At 44.0% G+C, this 16,138-nt stretch overlaps 1 protein-coding gene and 1 long non-coding RNA gene across 2 annotated transcripts in view; one reads left to right on the forward strand and one right to left on the reverse strand.

Annotated features, from left to right (window-relative positions):
- The window catches only part of LOC144071152 (uncharacterized), a 3,673-nt gene extending 416 nt beyond the window's left edge, over nt 1-3,257 (reverse strand). The window contains exons 1-3 of the long non-coding RNA XR_013299564.1: nt 2,851-3,257; nt 911-945; nt 1-488 (exon numbers count right to left, since the gene is read on the reverse strand). The exon at nt 1-488 is cut by the window's left edge and continues 416 nt beyond it. This is a non-coding gene — a long non-coding RNA (uncharacterized LOC144071152). The remainder of the gene's footprint in view (nt 489-910; nt 946-2,850) is intronic.
- The window catches only part of LOC144071149 (A disintegrin and metalloproteinase with thrombospondin motifs 20), a 99,612-nt gene that overhangs the window by 80,246 nt on the left and 3,228 nt on the right, over nt 1-16,138 (forward strand). Inside the window, exons 29-37 of the mRNA XM_077596006.1 lie at nt 7,585-7,752; nt 9,404-9,577; nt 10,427-10,597; nt 10,964-11,167; nt 11,842-11,971; nt 13,303-13,397; nt 13,466-13,560; nt 14,492-14,625; nt 15,987-16,078. Coding sequence (XP_077452132.1) covers nt 7,585-7,752; nt 9,404-9,577; nt 10,427-10,597; nt 10,964-11,167; nt 11,842-11,971; nt 13,303-13,397; nt 13,466-13,560; nt 14,492-14,625; nt 15,987-16,078 — 1,263 coding nt within the window. The remainder of the gene's footprint in view (nt 1-7,584; nt 7,753-9,403; nt 9,578-10,426; nt 10,598-10,963; nt 11,168-11,841; nt 11,972-13,302; nt 13,398-13,465; nt 13,561-14,491; nt 14,626-15,986; nt 16,079-16,138) is intronic.

Raw genomic sequence — 16,138 nt, forward strand, 5'->3', positions numbered from 1 at the left:
CGGCAGCTTGGCGTACCTCTCTCGGAGTTCTGTTGACTTTGAAAGGAAACAGTTTTGAAAAAATAAACGCAAACTGCTTTCCGGCCAAGTCTTGGAGATTCTCGTGTCTTAGAAAAGGAAACAGAATTTTTATTTGAGCTTGTACTTGCTGCTTTGACAGCAATGGAATTGAACTTGGACCGGAACCCCCTTCCCGACCGATCTGGACCAATTGTAGCCATCGCATCTGAAAGTCACCCGTTTGCTTACGAAGCTTTGCTCCTTGAGATTCCGAGTCCAAGTCTGGGAGAATTTCACGCTACGTCAGCTAGGCTAACAGACCAATACCTCTTGACGTTACCGTGACAGCATTCTTACCAGCTGTCTTGTTTTGACTTAAGCCTCAGCGAGCACCCTTGCAAACGTGACGGCGATGTTCTGGGACGCTTTATCGTCCACCCTCACTTCCGCGTCGTCTTTCATCTTCGTCAAGCCCAGACTTGTCGAAACTGAGGGACAAAAAACAAAAACAAAAACCACATTGGGGTTGCGTTCGCCCTTGTTCGAGTTAGCCTACAAACCAATGTGGTTTAGACATTCCTTCGACTTTTTCCAAAATAGTTTGACAGGTTTTTCGACTTATTCATACGGAGTTACGACTCCTGCAGTTCCTTTTCTCACCACTCGTCTCTCTTCGTTTTCCAAACGAGTTGATGCATGCGTGCTTCCTTCAAATCTGTTTGTCATTCCCGACAATTGCGCAATCATGTGAGAATCAGACCATATCATTTCATTTAGAATGTAATATTAACAGAAAAAGGGAAGCTAAATGCTAACGTCATTATGAATCTTTCAACAGTTTTTCTTGCCTCCTAATTTGTTCTTTCCGTAAACGGACACTGAAAGCCAACAGCTATAGATTTGTACTTACCTTTAAAATGGCGAATAAGGGTGGAACAGGAAGTACTGAAAGCGAAAACAAGGTATCTGTTAAGTCATTCACATACCTGTCAACTTGTACGTTTTCCCCGTATTTTATACGTTTTTTTAATCATTTCAAATTGTGTACGCCGTATAACAATTTTGTATGGGATATTTTTTAAGTACGTTTTTTTTTGCTATTTGGTTTTACCCATTTTGGCTATAATCCGGATTTTTGTATGGGATTTTTTTTAAATACAGTCGTACCTCTACTTACAAAATGATTAGGTTCCCGAACTTTTTTCGTAACTTGAAAATTTGGTAAGTAGAGTTGTACTTTATATGTAAATTCTCTAATTCGTTCCTGAAAATTTCGTAAGTAGAGGTGTACTTTATATGTAAATTCTCTAATTCGTAAGTAGAGGTATGACTATAAGTTTTTTTTGTAAAACCGATCTCATTTTACCCATTTCGGGTCTAATCCGGATCGTTTCAGTCACTGGTAGCAGATGTAAACGCCATCATCGATTGCTAATGTTGTCATGCTTTAAGAATGAGATCCCCCTTCACACATCTGCTTTTTCACTATATAAATATAGCGGGTCAGCAAGCAATGTACATTCAAGCTGTCAGCGTCATACATCTACACAATCTTGAATTTAGTGCATACTAATTGGGCAGCCCGTCCACTTTGGGGGAAATGTTCTACTTTTAAGTGCGCCCTATGTGCCCTACGTTACATTTGTACGTTTTTTATTGCTTAAGGAGAATTGCAATCATTAATAAGGGGAACAATTGCCTGAGGTTGACAGCTATGTATTCATCAAAACATACAAAAAAGACAGTGAGATATGTTAGAATGCAGTTAACATGCGTCCTCTCACAGGTTCTTTTTTAAAAATCGATATATGTCGTTATAATTTTGGTGTGCTGTATCTGTGTGACCAAACAATTTATCTTCCAATATGTCTCCTCATCATGGCAAGCTTTTCAGTTAAGATGTTAAAAACAATTGACTTCTTCTTTTGAGGTTTCCCATAGTGTCCTTGACCAGATGTCAATCCGATTCTGACTCAAGAGCCCCCTCTAGAACCCCTCTCAACCAGCCCCTCCTCCCAGTCTAAACATGTACCGGGCCCAAGGTTAACCTCCATTTGGAAAAAAATGTGTTGGCCATTACCGTCAAGCCTATATGATTGACACGTGACCTTGACACTGACCTTTGAGGCTGGGATGGATTTTAAAAGCCCTGACTAATGAGAACATGCCAAAAAAGGGGACATTTGTGGATCTCCACAGGAGGAAAACAAATCCAAGTCCAACGCAAAGGTTATCTTAAGTGAGACATCAAGTGTCGAAATGAAAGACAGAAAACTTTTGACCAAAAATTTGCAGTCGTAAACCAAAAAATACTACAGAAAAATAATTTTTTTTCTAACTTGGTGCATCAAAAAAAGTTTAAATCAATGTTTTTGTGCATTTTTAGGGTGCAGTTTACTGTAGAAACGTTTATTTATTTTTGTAAGTACTCTAATTTCTTACTCTGTTTTGATGGAAACTAAAATTTACACTTTTAAAATTGCACATTTTGGCAGAATTTTTGCAAATGTCTGCCAAAACACAAAAATCTGAGTCGGAGAGCCCAGATTTTCATATTTTAAACTCAAATAAAAAAAAAAGTGGGTCCACTTGTTTTTGCATGTTCTCCCCGGGCCTATGTGGGTTTTCTCCGGGTACTCCGGTTTCTTCCCACATTCCAAAAACCTGTGTGCTAGGCTAATTTAGCGCTCTAAATTGCCCCTAGCTATGAGTGTGAGCGTAAATGGTTGTTTTTCTCCTCGTGCCCTTCGATTGGCTGGCCACCAATTGCCCAAAGTTGGCTGGGATAGGCTCCAGCACCCCCTGATGAATTCAGTTTCTTAGTTTTACCCATGCATTTTATTAGTTTACCTGTTTAGGAGGAGTCAAGTGGGTGGAGTCTATTTTTTTGTCCGTCCTGCACAACAACATAAACAAAAACAACAACAATGAATGTTAGTTTACTCCATAAAAACTAAATGAAGTCTTCCCAGGCCTGTTTTATAATTAATTTAGTCTGGTTTGGCACGCCATTACGTGATTCGCTAGCGGGTTCCAAAACCGTTAAATGCGGCGCTACTTAAATGGAACGATTCCGACCGTATGAAGAAAAGAGCGGCGGTTTTTCTTAGGTGTCATTTCGACTGTTTATGCCCCGCGGATGAGCGATTCCATTTTAATCCCCGCAGAAATCCCTTTTCCCCAAACCCCGGATTACATCAGATTTAGCCGGCTAATCATGTGAAATGAATGGCCGTGACAACGTGGGAGGGCCAAAATTTAGATGCGGATTTCCCGTGGGAGATGATATTTTTGGAAGAACATTCCCACATATTATGGTCCACATTAATGCCTGACTATCGTACATTTGTTCCGATTTGTCGGGTGAGTTTTAGGCAGACCGGTGGCGGAGTGTTTGGGGGTTAGGCCTCACAGTTCTGGGGGTCCTGGGTTTGAATCCAGGTCGGTTGTCCTGTCTGGAGTTTGCATATTCTCCCAGCGGTCCCGTGGGTTTTCTGCAGGTACTCCAATTTCCTCCTTGATTCCAAAAACATGCATGCTAGGCTAATTTAGCACTATCGTAAATTCATTCCGATGTTGGTTAAGTGGTTAGGCCGCACAGTTTTGAGGATCCTGGGTTTGAATCCAAGTCGGTTGTCCTGTCTGGAGTTTGCATGTTCTTGCATGGGTTTTCTCCGGGTGCTCCGCTTTCCTCCCACGTTTCTAAAACATGCATGTTAAGCTAATTTAGCGCTATCGTATATTCATTCTGATTTGTTGGGCAAACTTTAAGCAGTCCGGTGGTTAAGTGGTTAGGACGTACAGTTTTGAGGGTCCTGGTTTTGAATCCAAGTCGGTTGTCTTCTCTGGAGTTTGCATGTTCTCCCGGGGCTCGCGTGGGTTTTCTTTGGGTACTCCGCTTTCCTCCCACATTCCAAAAACATGCGTGCTAGGCTAATTTAGCAATGCATATTCATTGCGATTTGTTGGGCAAATTTTAAGCAGCCCGGTGGTTAAGTGTTTAGGCCGTACAGTTTTGAGGATCCTGGGTTTGAATCCAAGTCGGTTGTCCTGTCTGGAGTTTGCATATTCTCCCCGGGCTTGCGTGGGTTTTCTCCGGGTACTCCAGTTTCCTCCCACATTCCAAAAACATGCATGCTAGGCTAATTTAACACTATCGTATATTCATTCCGATTTGTCGGGCAAACTTCATGCAGCCCGGCGGATGAGTGGTTAAGGGTTAGGCCTTACAGTTCTGGGCTTCTCTGGGTTCAAATCCAAGTCGGTCCTCCTGTCATGTTTTCCCCGGGCCTGCATGGGTTTTCTCCAGGTACCCCCTTTCCTCCCACATTCCAAAAACATGCACCCTAGGCTAATTCATCCCTCTAAATTGTCCCTCAGTATAAGCGAGACCATAAATGTGTCCAGATCTCCATCCCAACGGCTTCTATCAGCTTAAATAACGGTTAAATAAGCAGTAAAAAAAAAATGAAGGGGGTCCCTACCTGAACGGGCGCTCTTGCATCCCAGGGGTCAGCAGTTTTTTCTTTCTTTTCCCTCATTTGAGCGCTCCTGCGGTCCACTACACTTCACTGCACTGTGCCCTGCCAGCTCTCCGTGATGCACTTAATGGCTGACATACGATGCGAGGGAGGAGCACATATAGCCGTCATGATCTCCTACCACACACACACACACACACACACACACACACACACACATATACACACACACTCGCATTACTCCGCCTCCTCTTCCTTCCATTAAAATGCAGATAAAGTTCAACCAGAGGAACGAAACCCGTATGGCTACGATTTTCTTTCTTCCTCCCCTCTTTTTACGACCCCGAGGAGGGGCCGGCTCTTCTCTCAACAGTCCCCCCTTTTTTGCAAAAAAACAGGCTGAGGTGGTGGAGGGAGTTATCTTTCTGTGCATATGTGTGTGTGTGTGTTTAGTCATTGGTGGAGCGCATATGCCAATCGGCCAGCTTTGATGCTGTGTGTCAGCTGAGTCTGCCCTGTGTTTAAGATGCCACAGTAATTACTATGCGTGCGACCCGAGAGCGTGCGGTGTCCACCGCTAAACCACATTTACAAAATGTTTGTGCTGAAGGAAAACGCAACCTGGTGTTGGTAGCTAGATTTTTATCCGGTCATAGAATGTTTTCCTGGAGCCGTGCCAATGATGGGAATGGAAAAAACTAAAATTATACTAAATTATGTAACGTATAAGCCGTATTTGTAGCTAAAAAAATATGACCGAATCGAGGGTACGGCTTATATGCGCACAAATTAAACATGATATGCACGAAACTGCTAAGTGAGAAAGTCGAAACGCCATAACGCAAGGGAATGTGGCCGATATGGTCATTTATTTCAAAATAGAGAAAAGATAAACAGATAAAACGCTAAACTAAATTTGTTTGACGTCTATGAATGAAATTCAAGAAAAAATATGCCGTATCTTGCACAAAACGTGAAAAAACTCACTTGTGCCTGCCATTGCTCACTTAGGGCACCGCCATCTTATCTCAGAATGACAAACTAGACCACTATGGACACACTTCCTAGTTGTACTGCTCACATGACTTCCTTTTTGAATTTGTCTACGTGCAGGCGATCCTTTCGATTGATACCACGTGCGATGATTTTTCTTAAGATTTTCCCTTCAAAGTAACACATTGGTACTCCCTACTAAAACCATATATATGGAGGTGAAAATTGTGAATCGGGGGCGGCTTATATGAGAGAAATTGTCAAATTCATTGTTTTTAAGGCAATTTTAAGGGTACGGCTTATACGCGAAGATGGCTAATATGCGAGAACATATGGTAATCAACTGACAAAAACTAAAGTGTCACATTTTACCACTTTTAAAGTACAAAAAGTCTCTGAATTCTTTTGACAACATTGTTACGCTTTTGCTAATCAATGACTATCAATGAGTTCAATGAGTATCAATGAGAGAATGGAGCCAAAAGACTCTAATGAAAAAAATTCAATGCCACAGTGCCGACGTGACGTTCCTATTGGTGCGCCCGGGACTCGGCTCTCTCACCACCGGTTTCCACATTTTAGCTCAGAGCCAGATGCACCCATCAAAGAGCCACATGTAGAGTATTTGTACTAGAATCCCCATTGAAAGTGAATTTTCCACGAGTCTTGTTTTCAGCGTTACGCAACATTGTGAGGTCATCATTAGAGGACAAAGCAATATTATGCAAAGGATCTGGACTGGAAAATACACCAAGACAAAATGCGCTTCGCCGTGTCTCCTGAACCTTCTTTGTGGAGGGGCACCCCCGCTCAGTCGCAGAGCGGCGAAAAATAGCCCAAATCCTAATTGCAGTCTGGACTGACCTCACCCCAAGACTCGATCGGCCATCTTTGACCTACTTCGGAGCTTTCGTGGGAATGTCTGGTTTTGCGACTGTTTTTGGTCGTGGTTCCTGGCCTCCTGGAGTTCTTGGGGGTTCCGGATGGGTGCCAGATGGACGTCTCGCCGTAGACGTCCTCGTTGGGCTTTGCATCTTTGCAGTTCTTGCGAGTCACTCGGTTTGTTTACAGGTTAAATAGCTGCTCGCATTCCGCCGGCGTGAGCGTTCCATTTGGCTCGTTTGGCCGGGATGATGTGTTTGCAGCACGGTCGATTGGCTGTGAAATGCGGCGAGGAAGCCCAGCGCCCAAAGCCACTCTCTGATCCTTTGTCAAACCGATACGGCCTTATTGACCCCAATGATTTGGAATCGGACTGAGTTTTTTGCAGTGTTTTTTTTTTTACAGATTTAGACAATTCCAAATTCCGTTAGCAAACAATCTCAGTCATTCTTACAATGAATTGTTTTCATATTTACCCATCACAATTTGTTTAGGTTTTTTGTGGTGTTATTGAAAGTTACTAGAAACTCCCTCTAGCAGTCAGTACTACTCTTAATTACAAATAATTACAGTATTAGCCCGAATATACGACGATCCCGATTATAAGACGATCCTGGTTATAAGACGACCCTCTTTTCCAAGACTCGAATTTGAGTCTTTTTGAACACCTAACTCAATTTTTATACAGAAAATAATAAGAGTACATCTGAAACAAAGGATTATAACAATATATTGGAGAGAAAAAGCATTTTATTTTGCCTCATTCAAATCATGCATAAATTTTCACATCTTGATACATGTTGAACATTTAAATATCTAAACTAAAGTACAGTCACATTTGTAAATGAATGCTTCTGGTAAATGAACCCATCTACTGTGATCAGACAAAAAAAAATGCAAAAACTGCATTAACCATGAAAATATTAAGCATTCGCTTTTATTATACCTGGCACCATCTCGCACTGTGAATGGGTATAATATCTAAACCCCAAATTTAAGACAACAGACACTTTTTCAGACTTATTTCAATGCAAAAAAACACTGTCTTACATTCGGACCGATACAGTAGTACTCTTCCAACGTTTACTATTACACAAAAAGAGTATGTTTATCACAATATATCTATTTCCTGACCACTTCTAAGAACTGTAACATTTTTTTCGTTGATCGCCATGTTACAACCTATCTTGGGTGCTAATTGCTCTTATTTTGTTAATTTTCCCTTCAGTGCTCTGTGTCCTGTGGGCGGGGCATCAAGCAGCGTGTTATCACCTGCGTGGATCAGAACCAGACTAAAATCGACGAGGAACACTGCGCTCCTCTTCATCGCCCCCGGACCGAGAAGGCGTGTCGGACCCCCGGGTGCCCCACGTGGAAAGCCAACAAGTGGAGCAAAGTATGTGAAATTATCTTTATAATACAAATAAGTCAATACAATCCAGGTCGCTGATTGCGATTGGCTAGCTGGCTAACACCGCAGCTGATGTCTTGTCTTAGCGATTCTTCCCGCTCACAAATTAACTCAAGTAAAGACGTTATTTAGCTAAATCCTACTCATCCGGTCAGATATTTAAAAAAAAAAAGTTTTCTTTTTGGTAAAATGTATTTTCGGGGCTATTTTATCCAATGCAAACATTCCCAAAATGTCTCCTTTAAAATTATTCGCCTTTCTTGTTCAGCTATGCCTTTTTTTAAACTGGAACAAACAAACCAGTTCTGGTGAGGGCCACACATGGCTCACAGTTTGTCAAAACCTGTTGAACTTTGCAAACCGGAATCAAACTCAGAACCTTTGCGACATCCAAATGTCAAGAAGTCACAACTTAAAATTGACATTCAACCCACTCTGATATCATTTTCATAATCTTAACCTTTACAATGCAAACCCTTTTCAGTATCCTAGCGATTTCCCGCCCCCCCACGAACCCTAAAGGTCCCGAACCAGCCCCAGTGACCTCCTTTCCCGATCCACTAGAACGCTCCACATCCAATGTCTCTCGATTCACAGAGCCCGAACAAGAACATTGTTCCACATTGGTCTTCATCTTTTAAGAACGAGCACGCGGTCGACAGAACGCATGCAAACTATATTTTCCCAGCGCACGGCAAAAACCCTTTTGAGGCTCTAGCAAGACCACCAAAACCCTCGCAACCGCCCCCCCCCCAAAATGAAATGCCTAAAATCCCCAAAGGTCCATTTCCATCCTGGACTCCCCAGTCTTTACGGGGCTTTTTTTCTCCTCCTCTCTTACGGCGCTAGTTCTGGAACCAATCAGTGTCCCTGCACAAAATACCAGCAAGCATGAAGTCTTTCTCGAGTGGACATGTTTTATGTCCTCATATACCTGTGCGGGACCCTTTTGGGACCTTTACACTAACTGTACAGTATTCCCTCGAATATCGTGGTTAATGTAGACCAGACATGGCCGCAATAAATGAAAAACCGCAAAGTAGGGTCACCCCTGTTTAAAAAAATAATAATAATAAGTTTCACCGTGGATTTTCACATTTTTATGAACTTTAAAAAAAAAATAGTTCCTAATTTAAAAAAACATTTTTTTACTTCAGTGCTGAGTCCTAGTAGCAAGCGTAAAAAAAGGGGAGTGGCTTCCGCTTGCGAGTTTCAGCGTGGATTTTTACATTTTCATGAATTTATATATCTATATTTTTCTTTGACTAATAATCTGCGATGTAGTGAAGCCGCGCTATTCGAGGGATTACTGTATTCCTCTGACACTTCTTTAAATCTGATGCCTTTCACTCATTGGCTGCCACTGAGGTGGATAAAGGTCCAATTATTTTGGCTCTAGGAGGGCTAGCAGCAAGACAAGCTAGCACCAAGAGAGGCTAGCGGCGACCAATTAGGTACGGTTCAAATGGATTAGACGTCTACTGCTGAAAGAGATTGTGCCGACAATCGAGTGGTGACAAAATGTTCTTTCGAGTCTAAATCTCAAGAGCATGAAAGCAACTGGCAGGACCCAAAATGGCTTCCCCGGGTCCGACTTTGTCCATCTGACGTCAATCTCTTCGGCTTTTCTTGCCAGTGCTCCGTCACCTGCGGAGTTGGACTTCAGAGTCGAGGCGTCTACTGCCGGCTCAGAGGCAGCGGAAAGGTCAGAGAAGATTTATGCCACGCTCCATCACGGCCTGCCGTCATCCAGCGCTGCCAAACTGCCCAATGCACCCGTTACACTTGGGTCGCCGCTCCGTGGAAAGAAGTGAGTAGCTTTAGTTTTTATTTTTTTTAAATGTTACTGCATTCCAGAGCCTTGCAAGTCAAATAGTTGTGTTCCCATGCAGTATCGCAGGTCCAACTTTCAATGCCACACTATATCCTAGGTATTTTCTTAGCGTTTTTTTTACCACCATTTTATTGTAAATTATCAATGGAATGTCAACAACATAAGTTTGAGTGCAGATTGATGACAAATCAAAACAAACACTTCCCAGATTGGCCTGAAATTCAACATGCATGCAAATGTCCACTTGCCATGCTGAGAGACTTTCCATATTTTCTGGCATATCAAAAAAATGATGACTGAATCGAGGGTACGGCTTATATGCGCATAAATTAGACATGGCATGCACGAAACTGCAAGGTGACAAAGACGAAACGCCATAACGCAGGGGTGTCAGACTCGGGTTGGTTCGCAGGCCGCTTTAACGTCAAGTTGATTTCACGTGGGCCGGAGCATTTTAGATATAATATTTAGATTTTTTTTTTTTATAAATGGATTTAAAGAACTGGATTAAAAGCCCTGAATATTCAGTTTTGTATAGAGCTAAAACAATGTTTATTTTAGCTTTTTTAAAATATATTTTTAGATTTTACAAAATGATTTTTGAACTAAAAACACAGCAAAAAATGATTCAAAAATTACAATTAATGATTTAAAAGGGGGAAAATCAGGAAATTTAATATACATCTATAATCTTCATTTTAATTTGATCCTAAAACAGAAAGTCGGCACTCATGATTTACTTTCCCGGGCCACACAAAATGATGCGGCGGGCCAGATTTGGCCCCCGGGCCGCCACTTTGCCATAACGCATGACAATGTCTGCAGTGCAATGCCACCTGTGGAGGCGGCGTGAGGAGTAGGAAGGTGGACTGCGTGGGTCCCCGGAGGACCCCCACGCAGGTGGATTACTGCGAGCCGGGGTCCCGACCGCCATCAAATCAGCCGTGCCAAGCCGAGCCCTGCCGCCACGTGTGGACTGCGGGGGACTGGTCGCAGGTTAGAATGAAGTTGATGAACACCTAATCTAGACCCAATTGCATACTTGTCAATTCATACGTTTTTCCCGTATTTTCACGACTATACGGCTTATCGTATTTTAGCCGCAGTGTCAGTAGCAAGTGCTATTTCTGCTCGGAATTTTACCCGTATCTCAAATTACTCGTATGTTGGGCCACTTGTATGTATTATAACAACAAAGGCATTCCATTCAATGTTAGGTTATCGGCGTTAGCCTTTCAATCTCTTTTGAACAGGCAGCAATTATTCACCGCTCACTGCCGGCCCTCCCATTTCAAATGGATTACGCCTTCGCCAGCGACACAAAAATGAGGAATAACTAATTTTTTAACCTGTGTGTATTAGTGCTCCGCTAGCTGCGGTGTTGGCCACCAGCAGCGTACCGTCTCCTGCCTGAGGACCTTCTCCTCTCCGGCTCCAAATCCTTACGCCGCCGGGTCGCCCGCCACCGCTAACCACTGCATCGAACCCCGGCCTCCGAGCAACAGGCCGTGCCTGGTAAAAGACTGCCCGCAGGCCTCCTACTGGAAAGTTGGCCCTTGGAGCAAGGTGAGGAAAAAACACTGTACTGCTTGATCTTTGCTAGCTTGTCGCTTTGTACTAGACGTAGTGTCGGCGCCACAGTGACGCTGCTATTGGTGCGTTCGAGACCAGCGGTTTCCATATTTTACTCGGAGCCATTTGCACCCATCAAAAGAGCCACATGTGGCTCCCAGGCCACAGGGTCCCTAGCCCTGACTTAGGATGTCCCGATTTATATCGCTAAAGTACTTTCTATTACGGGTCTCCAGAAATGCAATCCACACTTTCCTTTATGGGTGCGTAAATATTTATTTTTGACAGACTAGCATTCTAGAATTAGCACAGCAGTAATCACGACTGATTTTTTTAAATCCACACTTTCCTTTATGGGTGTGTAAATATTTATTTTTGACAGACTAGCATTCTAGAATTAGCACAACAGTAATCACGACTGAATTTATTTATTTTTTCTTTCTCATGCTATTGGTGCGTTCGGGACTCCCACCAGCGGTTTCCATATTTTAGCTCAGAGCCATATGCACCCATCCGAAGAGCCACATGTGGCTCCCGAGCCATAGCTTCCTTACATTATTGATTCCCTGTCTTAGTTGCGTAAGAAGAAAATCCGGTGTCGTCACAGGGCTAACAACAGTTAATCATAATCCGTTCTAGCTCGTAATCAATAAACATCTCGATCCCAGTGCTCTCAAACCTGCGGTGCCGGAGCGATGGAGCGCAGCGTGGAATGCGTGACCTCCAAAGGATCATCGTCCAAGCAATGCCGTCCCGCGGAAAGACCCGCGTCTCAAGCTGCGTGCCAAGAAGGCCAATGTGAGTAAAAAGCTGGCCGTAATGATATCTAATTGAGCGGATTGTGTACGTTAGCCAAGACCGTAACTGATTGTGTTTATAGAATCTCAGCTGTTTTCCCCCCTTTTCGCTCCATTTTAACACATTAGCCAGAACGGCGTCCCGGCCCGAAAGCCTCTTGAAGCCATTAGCCGGCGCTTATAATAAATAGGCAGTCGGCGCTTTTCCACCAAGTCGAGCCTATCAAATGGCCGCCTTCATTGTGAACTTGCGAGGCCTTCGGAAGTCGGCAGCGGGCCAGGACGTGCGCGTTGGTTCGCCCCGTGCCAAGCCGGTCCGTGGCCGAATTAAAAGGATATGCTCGGACTAGAGCCAGTGCTGCACTGGAGTATTAATGCTAATCAGCACGATATGGCCACTGAGGGACTTGGAGCCAATCGGAGGCGGCGACGCACATCATGAAACGTTTTAATAAAACAGTTCTCCATTTAAGGAAACACCGGTTTCTCCTTGGACTGTTTATTTTAGTCGTGTTTAACATTTCATACCATCCATAGGGATTTTAGTCCGAGGACTGGAAAAAACTTTATTGAATTCAGAAGGAACAGTTGACATAGCTGTCAACTACTACGTTTTTTAAATTTATTTCAAAATTGCGTACGCTGCATAAGCACTTTTGTACAGGATTTTTTGAAGTATGTTTTTTTTTCTAAAAGCGATCTGGTTTTACCCATTTCGGCTCTAATCCGGATCGTCTCGGTCAATGCTAGCCGACGAAAACATCATGGTCGACTGCGAATATTCTCATGCCTCACAGTTCTAGGGTTGTGGGTTCGATTCCAGGTCGGTTCGATCCCAGGTCGGTCCTCACTGCATAGAGTTTGCATGTTCTCCCCAACTTGACTGCGTGGGTTTTCTCCGGATGGTCGGTTTTCCTCCCACATCCGAAAAACATGCATACTAGGCTAATTGTATGCTAAATTGCTTGACCCTAGCTGTGATTGGCTGTCCTGTGTCTCCTTGTGCCCTGCGATTGGCCCGCTACTGATTCAGGGCGTCCCCCGCCTGGTGCACGTAGTCAGCTGGGATAGGCTCCAGCACCCCCGCGACCCCTCTGAGTGTAAGCAGTTCAGAAAATGAACAAAGGAATGTTTAACTGAAAGGGTTTTTAAAAATAAAATCCAACACCAGATTATTGTTGTAACACAGGTAGCACTATTGAATATTCCGAGGTACTTTCTTAATACTGATACTTAAAACTAATACTTAATACTGTGTTAAGGCAAAAACTGTGTTGATTATAAAAAAAATGCTCTTGCTAATACACTAAAATAAGGTATTTTTCTCTTAAGGTCAATTGTTCACTTCCTGCCGGGAAGTCCAAATGCGCCAGAGAGTCCGAATAGATGGGGAATATTACCTCAAAATCAAGTCCCGCATTCTACAGGTGTGTTTCTTCTCCGCTTGGCGAGTGTTTTCCTCTCCTTGTCCTAACTAGTCCCTCCTCCTTTGCAGATTTACTGCGCGGAAATGGAAACCGATTTCCCAAAAGAATACGTGACACTTCGCAGCGGCCAGACGGACAATTACTCGGAAGTCTACGGCTACAGGTAAATCATTCATTCATTTTCTGAACCGCTTATGCTCACAAGAGTCGTAGGGGGGGTGCTGGAGCCTATCCCAACTAACTACAAGGACCAGGCAGGGGACACACTGAATCGCTGGCCAACCAATCACAAGGAGTTAAAGGACAACCAATCATTGCTAGGGGCAATTTAGCATGCACTTAGCTTAGCATGCATGTTTTGGAGGATGTGGGAGGAAACCGGAGTACCCAGAGAAAACCCACGCAATGCCGGGAGAACATGCAAACTCCACACATTGAGGACCCACCTGGAATCGAACCCTCGGCCCCAAAACTGCGAGGCCGACACGCTAACCACTCATCACACGGGCTAGCATTCACGCTTACACTCATAGCTAGGGGCAATTTAGCATACAATTAGCCTAGCATGCATGTTTTGGTGGATGTGGGAGGAAACCAGAGTACCCAGAGAAAACCCACGCAAGCCTGGGAGAACATCCAAACTCCACCCAGCGAGGACCCACCTGGGATCGAACCCTCGAACCCAGAACTGCAAAGCCGACGCGCTAACCACTCACCCCACAACCGGTCACGCTCACACTTATAGCAAGGGGCAATTTAGCACACAATTAGCCTAGCATGTATGTTTTTGGGATGTGGGAAGAAACCGGAGTACCTGGAAAAAAAACCACGAACATGCAACTCCACACGAGAAGGTCGCCTGGGGGAAACATGCTAAGTCCACGCAGTGAAGACTGAGCTGGGATCGAACCCAGGACCACAGAACTGCGAGGCCGACACACTAACCACTTGGTTGGACAAATTCAATACACTTTTCAACCTAAAATGGACATTCGGACTTGCTGTCCTAAAAAATAGCATAATGGCTTTTGATATTAATTCTGCGCCAAAGGCCCAAATGTGGGTAAACATACTCCTTTGTCTTTGCCCCAAAGGCTCCTAAACCCGTTCGAATGCCCCTACAACGGCAGCCGAAGACAGGACTGCAACTGCAGGAACGACTACACGGCGGCGGGCTACACCCTCTTCCACAAGGTCCGTCTGGACCTGAGCGCCCTGAGGATACTCGGTGAGTCATCGCTAAGCTATTGCCTGTCTGCCACGGCGAGACCACCCGTGCGTCATCGGGCCTAATTTTCTCCAAATCCCCCACAAAAAATGGAACCGATGACCAAGCGCAATCCGAGTCCAAACACGACCCGGGATCCGACGTGGAGAGCCGCACCCACCCACCACGTCGTGATACCGATAAAATATCGTGGTGCGAATACCGTGACGGAGAACGTCCTTAGGCTACTTCGCTCTGCTCATTACTACGGTCGGAAACGACATCGCTTTATGATTAGTGGATTGGTGTGTGTATTTGTGTGTGTGGGTGGGTGTGTGGATATACTATCCCGTCCTCTTCACCCTAATAGCACATGTTTTCCTCCTCCCTCTGCATGGTACTCATTTGTTTTTGGCAGCCTGAAGTCGAGCCAATGAGTTCAAGATGAAGCGTGATGAGATTCCGTCAACATCTTACACGTGAATTATTGATAAATACATCTTGATCAATTGATAAATTAAAGGTTGGCTCAGTTTTCAGTTTTAGCCAAGTTGGATTTTGACATTTCCATCCCTCGATTGGGTTTGGGTCAAATTCAAAGATCTCTCATTTCATCTGATTTTCCGAACCGCTGTATCCTTATTGGGGTTGCGGGGGGTGCTGGAGCCAATTACAGCTGTCCCTGAATTGGTGGTCAGCCAATCGCAGGAAATTCAAATTCAAAGATGCGCTTTAAATTGTTGCTTTTTATCATTTTTCTTCATTATTATCCTAAATGGAGTTTCTTTTGTCTCCTGGTCTATGCGTTTTTTTTCCATTATGACATCTCATCTCATTTTCTGAACCGCTTTATCCTCATTAGAGTTGCAGGGGGTGCTGGAGCCTACCCCATCTGGAACACGGAGACAAACAACCATTAGAGTGCTATTATAGGGGCAATTTAGAGTGCTAAATTCGCTTAGCATGTATGTCTTTGGAATTTTACGTTACTCTGTTTCTGTAATGGGTGTGTGCATGTACATTGTGTAAAAAACCCACACTAAATGAACCATTTCAACTTGATAATTTGGGTGTCTATGGTTACAAAAATGTGCCATTACATTAAATTTTAGAGTGTTAAAAAGCATGTTCCCAGGTTTGCCCGACTATTTGAGAAAACACCCTAAATAGGACAGCAATAAGTGTACAAGGGGGAGCTTTAAAACATCTTAAGAGCCGTCTGGGCAACGCATTTGCGCAAACTATAAACATTCCAAGATTTATGCGTAGCAAAGCCGAAGAACGGAAACCAAGTGAGCCCCAACATTTATTTGCTATAACTCAATATGGTACCTGTCTGCGACGTGCCTGCTGATTGTATTTCTGATCTTGCTGTCTTTCAGTCACCGACCTGCGCTTCTCACAAACTCCCGTTGGACGACCGGTGCCTTTTGCCACGGCGGGGGACTGTTACAGTGCTGCCAAATGTCCACAGGTCGGTGAAACACCAATCCACACAGCGTGTCGCATCACTTCTTTATAGGACAAACCGTAA

Source organism: Stigmatopora argus, chromosome 3, assembly GCF_051989625.1.
Source record: "Stigmatopora argus isolate UIUO_Sarg chromosome 3, RoL_Sarg_1.0, whole genome shotgun sequence".
NCBI classification, from domain to species: Eukaryota; Metazoa; Chordata; class Actinopteri; order Syngnathiformes; family Syngnathidae; genus Stigmatopora; species Stigmatopora argus.